The 13,289-nt window shown below is 42.6% G+C and overlaps 2 protein-coding genes across 6 annotated transcripts in view; both read right to left on the minus strand.

Moving 5' to 3' along the window:
- The window catches only part of LOC134036872 (band 4.1-like protein 3), a 28,764-nt gene extending 22,283 nt beyond the window's left edge, over positions 1 to 6,481 (minus strand). For 2 of the 5 annotated variants that reach the window (XM_062482026.1, XM_062482025.1), the window contains exon 1: positions 6,349 to 6,481. The gene's annotated coding sequence lies outside the window, so the exon portion shown is untranslated. Of the gene's footprint in view, positions 1 to 1,802; positions 1,944 to 6,348 lie in introns of those variants that run through there. The other 3 variants (XM_062482024.1, XM_062482028.1, XM_062482023.1) reach the window with 3 other exon arrangements.
- A 940-nt stretch (positions 6,482 to 7,421) lies between these two features.
- LOC134036422 (transmembrane protein 200C) lies at positions 7,422 to 11,649 on the minus strand. Its single transcript, XM_062481370.1, has 2 exons — positions 11,553 to 11,649; positions 7,422 to 9,587 (listed from the first exon to the last, which is right to left on the minus strand). Exon 2 carries the CDS (start codon positions 9,557 to 9,559, stop codon positions 8,021 to 8,023), a length of 1,539 nt encoding a protein of 512 aa, XP_062337354.1. The 5' UTR covers positions 9,560 to 9,587; positions 11,553 to 11,649; the 3' UTR covers positions 7,422 to 8,020.
- Positions 11,650 to 13,289: the final 1,640 nt, after the last annotated feature.

Below are 13,289 nucleotides of genomic sequence, written 5' to 3' on the forward strand. Positions count from 1 at the left end.
GTGCTCAGAATATCTCGGCTGATGTTCGGGCCCATTTATGATCGCAATGCACACCACAGGATCAGGGCCTGCACACAGAGAGCCAGGGGGTGGGGATGGGGAGATGCCATCTGTGCTGAGTGCCATTCCCCAGAATGTGCCACAGCTGGCCCCACTGCCCTTCCCCGACCCCCAGGGGCTTAGGAGGGTTACACAGAGATGACTGCATGACCACTTCTGACACCACCAGAGCCATCCCGGGCCCATCTGAGGCCCCCGGCCCATCTGAGGCCCCTCTCCAGGGCTGGAGGGGTGGACAGCTGGCACTCATAGAGATGCTGTAACAGGATACATCATTGCTGGCTTGGGCCTTCTGTACAAGCACCTCTGCTGGTAGAGACAGGCCTCTGAGCCCACAGTCTCATACCTACACCCTATTAAGGAAAACAGAACACTACCAACTATCTGAGATAAAAACACAGACTCACCTATAAGATGCAAATAAGACTCTGACCTCTGGAATATCTTGGCATTTACATTCCTGTAATTACTGTTCCTCACAAGCCTCTACTCCACCCGAGTCAGTCCACAGTCCATCCAGCCATTATCTCAACAGGATTGTCCTGATTGTCCACTTCAGAGTGTTTGTGTTGCAACTTGTGACATCAGCCTATAGCATGCAGTCACCAGTGACCTGAAACATATCGGAGATAACTTTATAAAGAAGAATATTAGCCCCAAACACTGTAAACCCAGTGAAGTGCTAATGTCTGCTTATGGAGGCTGAGACGTGGATTTAACAGAGTGCAGATGGTTTAAACCGTCTTATGAGCTTAGCTATGGCTAATCACTAAATCAGCTGTGACTCGATTCCCAGTCATGTCTGCAGCACAGCATGACGTTACATGGCACCTCCTACTAATCTATCAATGCTACGTACCAGTATAGCCTAGTCATAACTATTGTGGACAGTGCAAAATATCTCAACAATAACATAACTTTAGATAACATACGAGGAGTGACCTAAGATATGTCGGGTTAATTAAAAACAGGCTGATGGACTCTTTTCAGGTGTCGTAGGCCTACTGTAGAATAACTGTACACCAGACCGCTTCCAACATCTTTTTAAAGATGAAGTACAGACAGGATACAAAAGCCAGTGGTGTGAGGATACACAGGAACAAATAACATGCATTAAACCACGCCTACCGCACTGCAGATCAAAAACACAATTGATCTGTACCGTAAGCCTACGGTAAAAAAAAAAGAGAAAAGAATATCATAAATAGTGAATATCCTACCGGCAATATAATTTGCTCAAGAGAAGCAACACGCAACCAAAACACAAGGTTAGTTTGACGTCATTCATTTGACGTCCATGACAAACCATATTTCGAATATCACAATTCAGTCTGCAACTGTGGCGAAAACGACTGTTTTAAGAGCGTTTTAGTGCAATGGTGATTTCACATAAGCTGTTCAAAGACATTTCAATTTACAGTCAGTCCTCGACCAATATTTTAGGGAAGACTTGATTAAATACGTTACAATGTTTCGCAAATAAGGTTTGATAACAGACCCACGCGATGAGCCATGGCTGGCATGCAAAGAATCATCTAGCATGCCAATGTCACTTTGCCGCATCACTGAATAAACAAGCAGAAATGTATTTTCAAGCCAATTATCTGTCACCGGCCGAGGGTGATCAGACGACCCCGTCTTCAAATAATCACTGCAACCAACATTCCAGACAGCACGCACGACATTCTCTCAGAAAGCCTACATACTAGAATATTTCAAAAATATATATATAATGTTATTACCGGTGAAATGCCCTCTCCTTCAGATCGGTATGCGTGTGGTAGCCTAAATATGTACTGTAGTATTTCCTGTCAGAAGTGGAGCTCGGTTGCAGTTCTCTTTTCGACCAGCCTATCACACTCTACTGTTAGTTACGCTGTTAAGTGCAGCATTGTGGGATAGCAGGACAGCCAGGGCGTTATTTTAGCCACCCCTGCCCCAGCAGGGCACTCATAGTCTATTCATGTGACTTCTCCATCAGTCTGTGTATTATATGAATCACTTTAATATGCAAATTGTTATCAAATTAGTTATTGAGAGGGAGCAACCACAATAAATCTGACAAACTCCTATACTGAGACAATCAAAACTGAAATAACTAAATGTATCCCCCACCCTTCTCACTGTCATTCACATACACACCATGTTCTTCCATGTGGAGTCCTCCAGGATTTACAGTGTGCAGCAGCACATTCCTGTGCCTGAACCCACTGTAGGGCTATCTATTTAGGGGCAACCACTTAATCCTATATCCCTCCCATCACAACGACACAAACACCAACACACTGCACACTACACACAAACATGCATCTACATACTAAAGAAGCACACAGGTTTTTAATGAGTGTTTGGGCTGCCCTCTCAAGGGATTTGTGGGGTTGTTCTTCTTCCTCCCAGTGGGATTTTGACCCTACTTTTCTGGCACAGCCTGGTCAATCTCGACTTTAATCCAATCTAATTGCTTTCATGCCGCAGAGTATATAAGAACACATGTATCCAGGCAGACAGAAAGCACACAACCCTTTAATTTATCACAGCGGGATATTCAGTACATTCAAATAGAGACTTGTAATAGCTAGAGTACCATTTAGGTTAAAAAGCTAGTCTCACAAGTCAAGTGTAGTGTTGGTAATGTATATCCTTTCTGGAAGGTTTAAGAATTTCCAGAGCAAAATACATGTTTTCCCGTAATAACACTGCATGAAGCTCTTTCCTCTAATAACCCCATATAAACCTTGACAACATTACACTAAAATAGAGTTACACAAAATATAAACATAAATTGAGTGTTGGGTGGGTGAACATTCCCATAACAAAACATTCATTCTATCTATAACAGGCTGGTGTTTTTATGTCTTAGACCTTGCCTGTCTCAGGTCTAGAATGTGTGTGATTATCCCTGGAACACACCAACTTAAAACATGGGAAGTAGGAGTGAGACTGTCCTGTCTTTAAGATAAGAAATAGCCTCTCTGTCTGCACCTCCAGACAAATTCTTGGCAGCTCTACGTAGCTCAAAGCCCTGACATAACTCCTCCTTGAGTCACTGGCATTTACACACACACACTGAAGAGGTAAAGGGACACGATTGAGGGTGATGAGTATCACCTATAGAGGCTACAAATACAACCTACACTAATGAGGCAAAACTCAATCCAATCAGACCAAATTAATGTGTCGTGATCAAACTTCTATGAAAATGATCCATGAACTACACTGTGTACATTATGACTCGTATAATGCCAATGTAAAGCCTTCCTGTAAAGTAACAGTGAAACTTGAGCCTGGAGCGAACATTGAATTTTGAGACAGCCATCGATTACTGATGATAAAGCTACTGTAACTGAAGAAAAGCCAACAGATGTCTGTTAGAATAGCGAAAGAGAAGAAGAAATAATGCTCCCAATCAGCAGCCCTAGACATGGCAGCTTGTGCAGTTGTTTCCGTAGCTTAGAGAAGGAAGGACTGTGATCTTGTGAGTGTCTCTCCGAATGGAACAACTCTGTCAGCGCAATGACTAACAGCAGACAGACATCATGTGATTTCTGGATTCCTGCGTCTCATCTTTTCTGGCTCCTGAAGACTTGTAGCGTGTGTGACTCAGGAGTAAACTCCTATGACAGTTGACCTTCGATATGACCTTTGTGTAACTTTGGGAAACCAGATTGAGTTGACCTCAATAGGTCACAGGTTTGGGTAATGGTAACTGCAATTCCATTTCAAATTCTTTGATAATATTATGCCACTCTTGACTTTTAATGGACTTCCTAGGTTGAGCGAATAAAACATTAAAGGTGAACTTGAGTTGACCTCGATGATGATATATAGGCGGGGGCCAGGCGGGGTTCAAATGACTCAAGAACACACTGAGAACACTAGCAACTAACATAACAACTGCATAATAATCTATATTATTATGTAAAGCAAAGACAATTATTTAAGAGCCTATTCCCCAAATCAATAACTTTGTGAAGACTAATAAGAAGTACAGTGTATACAGAAATCTGGCATTTAATTATGCCACATTCACGTTTGAAGTTCAATGACAAAAGGCAAACTGCCCAAGTAAATCAATTCAGGTTTCGGAGCACTTCAAAGAGCATGGGGGGACACTGTTGACTGAGAAGAGAAGTACACAAACAGCAAACAACTTTCATGTAGTAGTTTTGATAGTCTGCACACAGTATCAGAGATAGCACTTGGAAACGAATGGGAGCCAGACTCAATATCTGATGAAGCTCTACTTTGGCAATGGGCCTGTGTGAGCCCAGGACCCTGCTGACTGTTCCCTCTTCTACAGCTGGAGTCTCAGGGGCCTCTGTTCAGAGAGCAGGCCAAGACCACATGCCAAATGACTGCCTGATTCTCTCTGCATGCAGTAGACTAATGTTCCTTACCCACTAAGGTGGAAGCCACAAAGTTGGGCTACAGAATAGTGTTCAAAAACTAAATGGGGATATTAGTCATTTACCAGAATCGTATGCTCTTCATGGGATAAGATAAGAAGATTTGCCATCTTTGCAGGAGACAGTGTGACCTTGCACATGCTAACAGCACACCATATCCTTGTGACTGCGTCTCATAAATGTGTGGATTTCTAACCTTTGGAAAGCGCCAGGCTAAGGATTGTGTCCCTCTTTGGGCTTGCGATTACACAGAAAAGCATTGAGAGACTATGGGAGTATGTGTAGCGTCTTAAATAAGCACACATAAATGACACTAGCCTTATGCTGTGCATGAGCATTTCTCAGCCTCCTAAGTGCTACGTTCACCAGAGATAATATTTTCCAGAGGATTATGCTACACACAATGTCCTTCTATCCAAAGTGAGGCTAAAAGAAATCAAAGACTTGTCCGACATAGCTCTTGGCAGGAAATAAAGAGACCTCACAATGGCACACTTCAAAAGAACTTCAAAGAAAGCCCCAGTCCCCTACTCTCCACTATAAATAACCTTCGATAAGTGAGGTGCCATCTCTAATACCATGGCTTTATAAGGCAAAGCATACCCCGGTCAAGTGATCAGCAAAGTCGAGATAACCGTATCCTAACATACTTATTACTCAACACACTAAGATTGGCCCAGACCCGTTATCTCACCCACGCATGAGGATTTTGCTAACCTACGCACAATCGTCACGTGCATGTTCAAGCCACACTAGTCATGCACAGCGGGGGGGGGGCACAGGAAGCTGGACAAGGGGTCGAAAGTCTGCGCTGATGGCCCAGGTTTCTGATGGCAATACCAGTTGTGGCGGGTATGATGTACTAGAGTAGCTAATTAGGACTCCTCCCTCCTTCCCTTTGTCCTTAAGAACGTCCATGGAGGCGTTCTGGCTCAACCTTTGCGCAGCGTTATCTTCAGATCATGATTGAGACAGTAGTTTACAGAGCCTCTCTTCAGACCTTCAGCCCCAGTCTGTGTCTCTGTGTCTCCCACACATGGTCCGACCACATAAGAGAACCGTCCCAGCACAGTGTGGCTTTCTTATGTGCAAACTGACAACGGGCCATGCAAAATCCCTGCATATTCCCATCATTCAAATACTTCCAGTAGTCTGGAACAGGCAATTTAGGACTTAATTTTATATCACTGGCGTCTGTAACTGTTTCTTTTTATGGGCTTATACTAGGCCACAATGACGAGAAAAGGCCCAACTACCATTAGGCAATAAATGTTCCTTCATATGGCCTTTACCCTCTCCTATCATCCATAAACTAGTCCCATAGTGTTGTCAGGAACACTGGTTCTTTAGCTGTACATTCAACTTGATGAACCCTTTACAAAGTACTAAACAGTGGGTCTACACATAGTGAGAGGGCGAGATACACTGGAACAAAGCAACACAGGCGCCGCTAACTTACGCTGCCATTAGCAGCTGCTTAAAAGCAAAACTGCAATGACATTAGCGCGCATACACACACACACACAAGAGTAGAGACAGCACCAAGTTCACTGACCCCCTCTTCCACCGTCTTCCATCAGCAAAAGGAAACGCGCTTTGAGAGCTTCCCCCTTTCAGACTAGTCAAATGAGCTTTTGAGAGGGAAACTTTCAGCCTGATTCCGCACTTAAGTGATGTGCTCACTTGAAGAAATTTGACAAGTGCTGACAATGATCAACAACTTCACACGCTCTGATAAACACATCCTTCTTTTTTTTTACCCTAATGATTGACCTGTCTGCATCTTGGACAAATAGCTTGTCAGTTGGATGCATTCATAATGCTGAAACAGTACTTCAGAGCAATAACTGCAGTTTTTCTTACTGTCTGCTTAAGTACTCACCATTAATAATTTCCAAGGACGCCAGTTGACAAGGTCCAAACATTTTCAAAAGGACCACGGTGTCCAACGTGTCAGTGAGAACATGAAACAAAAATGTATTATGGTCATTCATATTTTGTATTCTCATAAATACGTCTCTCCGCTGAATTAAAACATAGGACATACGTTGATTATTTTCCTTAATATTTCTAATGTAAAATCAAGATTGAAATAATTATACAAATGCTAAATAATGACCAATGTTCTGCTAAACATCAATCTGTGTGTGGACCATGTGAGAACTGTTGAGAAACAGAGGCAACATTGCCTGGGATAGCCTAGTCTAAATTCGCTGGAGTATCGTGGCTAACTTCGTTATTTAGCAGTGTTTTAGTGGTCTACCTCTAAAATAATCTAATTCACAGCACGACTACAAAATACTCAACACATTTGTAACAGGCTTAGTTTTTATATACTAAAAGGAATATGAACGACCCACTAAACAGCACTTTACCTGTCTTGACAGCGTCGAAAGAAATCCCCGTACAAACCTGTCACATGCCAAACCGAACTAAACCGTCACTGAGGGATAAGAATTTTCACAGAAACTTGCCACCTGAGAAGTTCCACTTTCGTCCTGCTCCCGATAGCTTCTACCGCGGCTGAATGTACCCGCCTCTGTTGTTTCTCATTGGTCCGTGTTTGTAAGTAGGCTACGCCCATTAGTTAAACATGCTCATCAACGTAGTGACTCCACATCGTAAAGGGAGGCGCAATATAATCAGACAGCTAAGTTCCAATAGGGGAGACTGCCACCCCGAGGTTGCCAGAAGACAAAACTGGTATGTATGACCATTAGATGGCAGTGTTAGTCAAGACACAAAAGTGTCACTGAAATGTACACGAAATACACTAATATTTATGTCGCCAGAACAATTCGACGTTGTCCAGGGCACGTTTTGTCCATGTTAAAACTAATCATATATATTTTAAAGATTGTAGAATGAATGAGTTAGGAAAAAACTCACATAACAGATTTGCTTAAGATAAACCAGTAGTATCAGACAACAGAAGATAATACATCATGTTAAATCTTAAGTGTTACAGTTAAGTTTATTCAGCCATTCAACTACTTAGTATTTAGACAAGAGTGCACATGTTAGACCTAATTCTCAAGGTCGCATTGCTAAACAGAACTTTTCTACCTGAGATTCCATGTCTGGTAATTCCACATAACATTTAGAGAAACAACCTACACTTAAATGTTCTGTGGCACAGTTATAGCTACACTATCATGTGTTACTTTATGACGACTCATTTTACAACCTAAACCTATAGTTTGAATCTACAGGTTACCTACGTCATACAAAAGTTAATAAGCATATTTTCAATCAACCCTAGAATTAAATTGACAGCTAATATTTATGGTAGTATTGCTGTTGCTACAATGAAAAAATAGAACCGTCATTATCTGAATATTGAATTGTGTGGATGATTTTGTAGTCAACGATGCCATAAGTGTCTTTATTGATTTCCATGGCTGCGTCTCAATAGTTGGGAACGACTACCTTTCCTTGCTTCTTTTTCCTTCGTGACCACTAAGAGAAAACAAAGGTGGGGGTGTGTAACTACAAGGAGAAGAAGCCTTTGAAGAGTTCAGGAGAAGACACCCTCCAGTCAGAAGACCCCCAGTCTATTGTTCTGCTGAAGTGCTGGGTGCTGTGACTAAAACTTCTGCACCCTGACCTTCTGCAGCTGTTGTTGCTACTTCCTGGTCCGTGACGAATGAGGACGTGTCCACTTCAGGTGCCTCGAAAGACTCTCCCCCCAGGTCTGTCAGTTTGATGTACCCCTTACTGTTAGAACGCTCCAGACGGGGGCAGCTTAACCGCCTAGCTCCATCGCCCTGGCGACAGCCTGACACAGAGAGGCTGCAGCGCCGAGCAGACCTGGGTTGATCAGACAGGGAGTTGAGTGACAATCGCGACCCCATTGCCCTGGCAACAGGGGAAGGAGGGAGCAGTTGCATCTGGGCCCCCTGGGGCAGGGCCATCAGCACCCCCTGGGGTTCACTGGTAGCTACCTTCTGGCTTTCCTGGGGAAGATGCAAGTCCATCGTCGAAGAAACCTTCTTTTTGGTGCCCGAGATGGTGCTGCAGCTATGGTCAGGGCTTGCCTGCGTCTCCCCGGCACCGTCCGTTCCAATATGTATGCCAGCAGTCTCCTCTCTGTGTTCCTCTGCATCCGTCCTCTCAGCCTCCTCCACCTCACAGTTATTGAGCTTGATGACAGGGAGGGTGAAAGCGTTAACGGAGGAGGTGACAATGGAGGTGGTCTCCCACTCTCTGGGCTGTGGTGTCTCCTCGGAGCTCCTGGTGTGGTCTTTGTAGATGCTGTAGACCGTCTCCGTGAAGCTCTGGACCTCTCGGGACCAGCTGCGAGGCCTGCAGGCTAAGGATGGCCGTCGAAACAGTTCGCTGATCCCCGATTCTCCCTGATGGCCCAATGTTGTTGACGGCCAGGAGCTCCGTGTCAGGGTAGCGCTGGTATTGTACAAGCCGGATGTCATATCCACACCCCTGGAGGTCTGCGAGTAATTCACCAAGCCATTGATCGGCGAGTAGTCTTTTGTCCGTATGTGATGTAAATCGATGACTGTGGAGTAGATGTCTCTGAGGTTGATGATTTTGGTCTTTTTGTCTCTGTTTTCGTGCAGTACTGCATTTGCACAGATGAAGAAGAAGATGCCGATGCCCATCACTAAAGGGCCAAACACTTTCAGATTGTCTGAGTACAGGTAGTTGGCTAGGAAGTCATTCAGGAACCCCGAGGAAGAAGGAGGCTTAGTACTGCTGTTACCATTGCTCTGGTTTACCAACTCTCTCTGCTCTGAAGTGGTTTTATTGCTTGTTCGATTCAAAGTGGTTGGTGGGCTCTTAGAGTAGCTTATCTTGCCATTCGTTTGTTCCCTCAGCTTCTGGACATACACCTGGTTGTCATGGTGGGGCCAGTAACCCAACACAGCCATGGCTACCCCTACTAGAAGAACTACAACTCCCACAGCAGCCACCAGACCTGCAGGAGAGCACAGGTTGAGTTTGCCCTTCACCACCACCACGTCGTTTTTCTTCCTCTTCTTGGCTTTCCTCTTCCTCTTGTTCTCTGCTCGGTTCTTGGAGTGGATCGAGTCCTGGCGCCTGTTCATACGCAGCAGGCCGCCCGTGGCTATCATGGTGACGGCTGGACAACAGTCACTCAATCTGAGACACAGACAGTAAACACAATAAGGGTTATACTGAAACAATGCTAAATATTTAGAAGGTGACCTTCTCAGAAGGTCAGGCATGAAATGTAAATTGATTTAATAGATTAAAAATACCAAATAAATCATGCCCATCTGTCACTGCTGCCTTTCGGCATCCTGCTACTTCATGAAATGAGATAAAGAATATGACAGTTGGGAACAGACAGTGACATTAATCTATTTTCAGTTGTGGGTCCAGGACTATAATGCACTATGACAGCATTTTCTCTCTGTTTCTCTCCGTCTCACTACTTTTTCCCTCTTGAACTCCAAATGCATAATAATATCCAAAATGTTTTAGACCCATGTTTTTTTGTCTCCAGCACAGGAGAGTCCAGGGGAGGGTTCAAGACCTACAGTGATTGCAGCCATTTCCTGATACGTCCCAAAAAAGAGTGAATATTGATGTGAGGATACGACTTCTTAATTACAGAGATAGCCTCATGCATGATTTAACCTGACTGTGCCGGTAGGTATTTAATTTGACTAATCACTCCTAATTATGTATGACTTAGGGCTTAGATTCATGAATAAGTCATTTCACAAATTATTTCTGAGCAGCAATTATAACACTCTTTTTCAGAATAGTATGATTGGCAAGTTGTCACTATTTCAATAGATAATGGCAGACGGCTCTACAGTGATGTGTCTGGATAACAAAATGCATTGGAATCAAGCTATTGTTGCAACAAGTTGACATGGATCGTTATGGACGCTTTACTCTTGTCAGTTTGTACTATATTCTATTCAGTCACATCAGACAAGCACTCAAATGTCTCCTGGGACCTTTGGAAAGTCAAGTCAATCTGCACTAAAGAGAGAAACTGTGGGCATATCTATTTGTTTTTAATGGGAAAAAGCATTGTATTCAGGGTATTTGTTCAAGGTTCTGAGAGATGTAATGCTCTAAACTCTGGCATTAAAGTTTAGAGACATTGGAGAACATGTTTTTAAAATCGTGAGAAAGCATACTTTTGTACTCAGTGATGTGAATAATTATTGTTATCAAGTAGGGTTTCCTTTTCTTTGCGACCCAGAGCCAAGGAGACAGTTGACAGTGGCTCTGAGGTCAATGGTACAGCTGGATCTCAACTGATGCTGTCCAGAAGCAAACTTGTAAAACGGTCTAAGATACACAACCTGGAGCACTTTATTTTTCGTGTTACCTTCAGAACGGAGTTAGGCTATATCAACATGCATATCGACATCTAATTTCAGTACATAGCCTGCTAAGTTATTTTATTTCTACAAAATTCCAAAATGCGGAATGTAGACTACATTAAATTGTGCTGCTGGTATCTTTGCATAGCCTGCTGTCTTTATTTTATTAAGTCGAATAACTTCAGACCGCTAAAGAAACAATTCTATGAATAAAGACGAAAGTGGAGTCTGGGATTAATCAATATAAAAGCAAAGGAAGACAATGGAACAAGAATTGCAAAGAACCTTTATATAGTTTTTGGAACAGATATCTTATTAAAAAGCCCCCAGAAACATTTCGCCTACCTCAGTCTACATTACACAGCAGTCCACATCGGACGCAAATTCACGAAAAAATAACTTAAGGACTATTCACTCAAATATATCTTGAATATTATTACTACACACCGAAAATAACCTCAACCATTTTCCACTGCACAGTGATTAGGTTAAAAAGACATGGAGCGCAGACCTCACTGAAAGACGCATCAAACGAATTCGAAACACATTTGTGGACTCGTTTATCTATCATAAATATAATTTATATAGGCTATTTTATTACACCGTACCATTTGGAATGGGTTAAATTATGTCTACCTTCGTACCATTGCAGTTGATTAAATGAAATACGACTATTCAAACGATATTACCAAGACTATTGCGCTGTAAGTTTTAAATGACATTCATGATAATAAAACGCTGACATTTGATCAAATCTTACCAGAAACAGCTTTCTGAAGATTAACCATCTTTAAAAGCATGTACCGTCTTTGTGGTCAATAGGCTTCGAGAGCTTCCCTTGGTGCGCCACTTTGGTACCAAACTGGAAGAGTGATTATCATTTGAACAAGGATTAACAATATATCCGGCCACAAGGGGCGGGGCAACTATTGGCGATAATTGGGCAACTGTAAAATCTATTCTACTCGTCAAAATGATGAAAAGATTGTAAAACGTTTTTTTTAATGAAATTTTATTTTCTAGTCAAGTTGCTTGAATTGGGTTATACATGTGAAACTTTAGATTAATTTACCAGGATTAAAGTATGTGTTCGAGGTTGAAGGGCAGTGACACATGTTGCATCTGGTCAAAGAGGTTAAGGTCATGTCTTTTGCCTCCTAATGCTTCATGACAGACTCTCATGCAATGATTAAGAGGTATTTCTACGTGGCATGTAAAACAGAAAAGCTTTAGCAATTTAAAATGAAAAGAAAGATAAAAAATAACGATTTTATTTAAAAGCATTGCTGATACTGGCGATATACAGTACAACAGAAATGCAAGTATGAGTTCCTCTCTGCCTGGTTTTCAGACAACACTGTCATTCTTCATAACGACGGTTTAGAGTCTTCACATTTGACAGGTTCCAGATATAGTATGTGTCTGAGTGTTTGTGCTAACTTCGGAGATGGAGATACATTGGGCAGGAAGAACATGAATAACAAAGGCTTGTGTTGATACTCCAGAGGTTTGAGTGTGAAGCTGTGACCCAGAAATGTGTCTTGTTTATGATCAAATTACTGGTTGGATAAGTTCAGCAGCTCCAGATCTCACACACTACGCTTCATTCAATAGTATGCATAAACGACAAATTAGGTTTTAAGACATCTCTTCTCTGTAATCAATAGTGTAACAAACAGGATTTACCAACCCACTACTGAACAAGCCTCTATACAGATTTAAGCTCCAAAGCTTCCCCAACAAAACTGACACTCAACAGATGTGACAGAAGGGTCCAACATTAGCTCTGTACAAGATGTTCAGCCTCAGATACAATCCCACAGATAAGTGTATAGCTTGGGAGGGCCAATGTGCATCTCCTGTTCCCCGGACAGACATCTTTAAAGTGGTTATAGCTGCTCCAGTCACTGATTTCAATCTATCCTGCTCTGTAATTACCACAGGTGCTGACGGTGTCTTCCTCTGGGTCTAATCTCTAATTCAAACAAAGTCGAGTTTCACTTCACCACCCTACAAATGAGGTGTGGGACTAGACGTGTGCCGCCCCATGTCTCACGGTTGACATTTGCAAATGTGCTCTATGGCAAAGGCTACCTGGCGCCTGTTCCACTTAATTAAGCCGATACATCGAAGAGGAGGGAAAGTGAAACTCATTCCTCCATGCACCATGTAGGGTACACAGGAAATCTTCAGGTTAGCTCCTGTCGCCTTTTATTTCAATGACTTGGCTTGTACCCAAAGTATGTGTGTCAGACCGAAAGCGAGACAGTGACGTATAGTACAGTATCATATATAGTATAGTATTGTATCGTGATAAAGTACAGGACTGTACAGTAGTGTAATGAGGAGAGGATCTTACAAAAACAACAAATGGTTAACCCCCAATCCCCAGCTTGTCTTAATGACTTTACTCTCTTCCACAATGAACCATTCATTATCAGTGCCTGTTGATGAATTATAGGAGTTGCCACCTATAGGGATTAAAAATAAAATTGAC

The sequence above is a fragment of the Osmerus eperlanus genome, chromosome 16 (assembly GCF_963692335.1).
Source record: "Osmerus eperlanus chromosome 16, fOsmEpe2.1, whole genome shotgun sequence".
Lineage (NCBI taxonomy): Eukaryota > Metazoa > Chordata > Actinopteri > Osmeriformes > Osmeridae > Osmerus > Osmerus eperlanus.

Excerpts from the sequence above, each read along its gene's own strand:
- LOC134036422 (XM_062481370.1), bottom strand. The coding sequence starts at position 9,559 with ATGATAGCCACGGGCGGCCTGCTGCGTATGAACAGGCGCCAGGACTCG.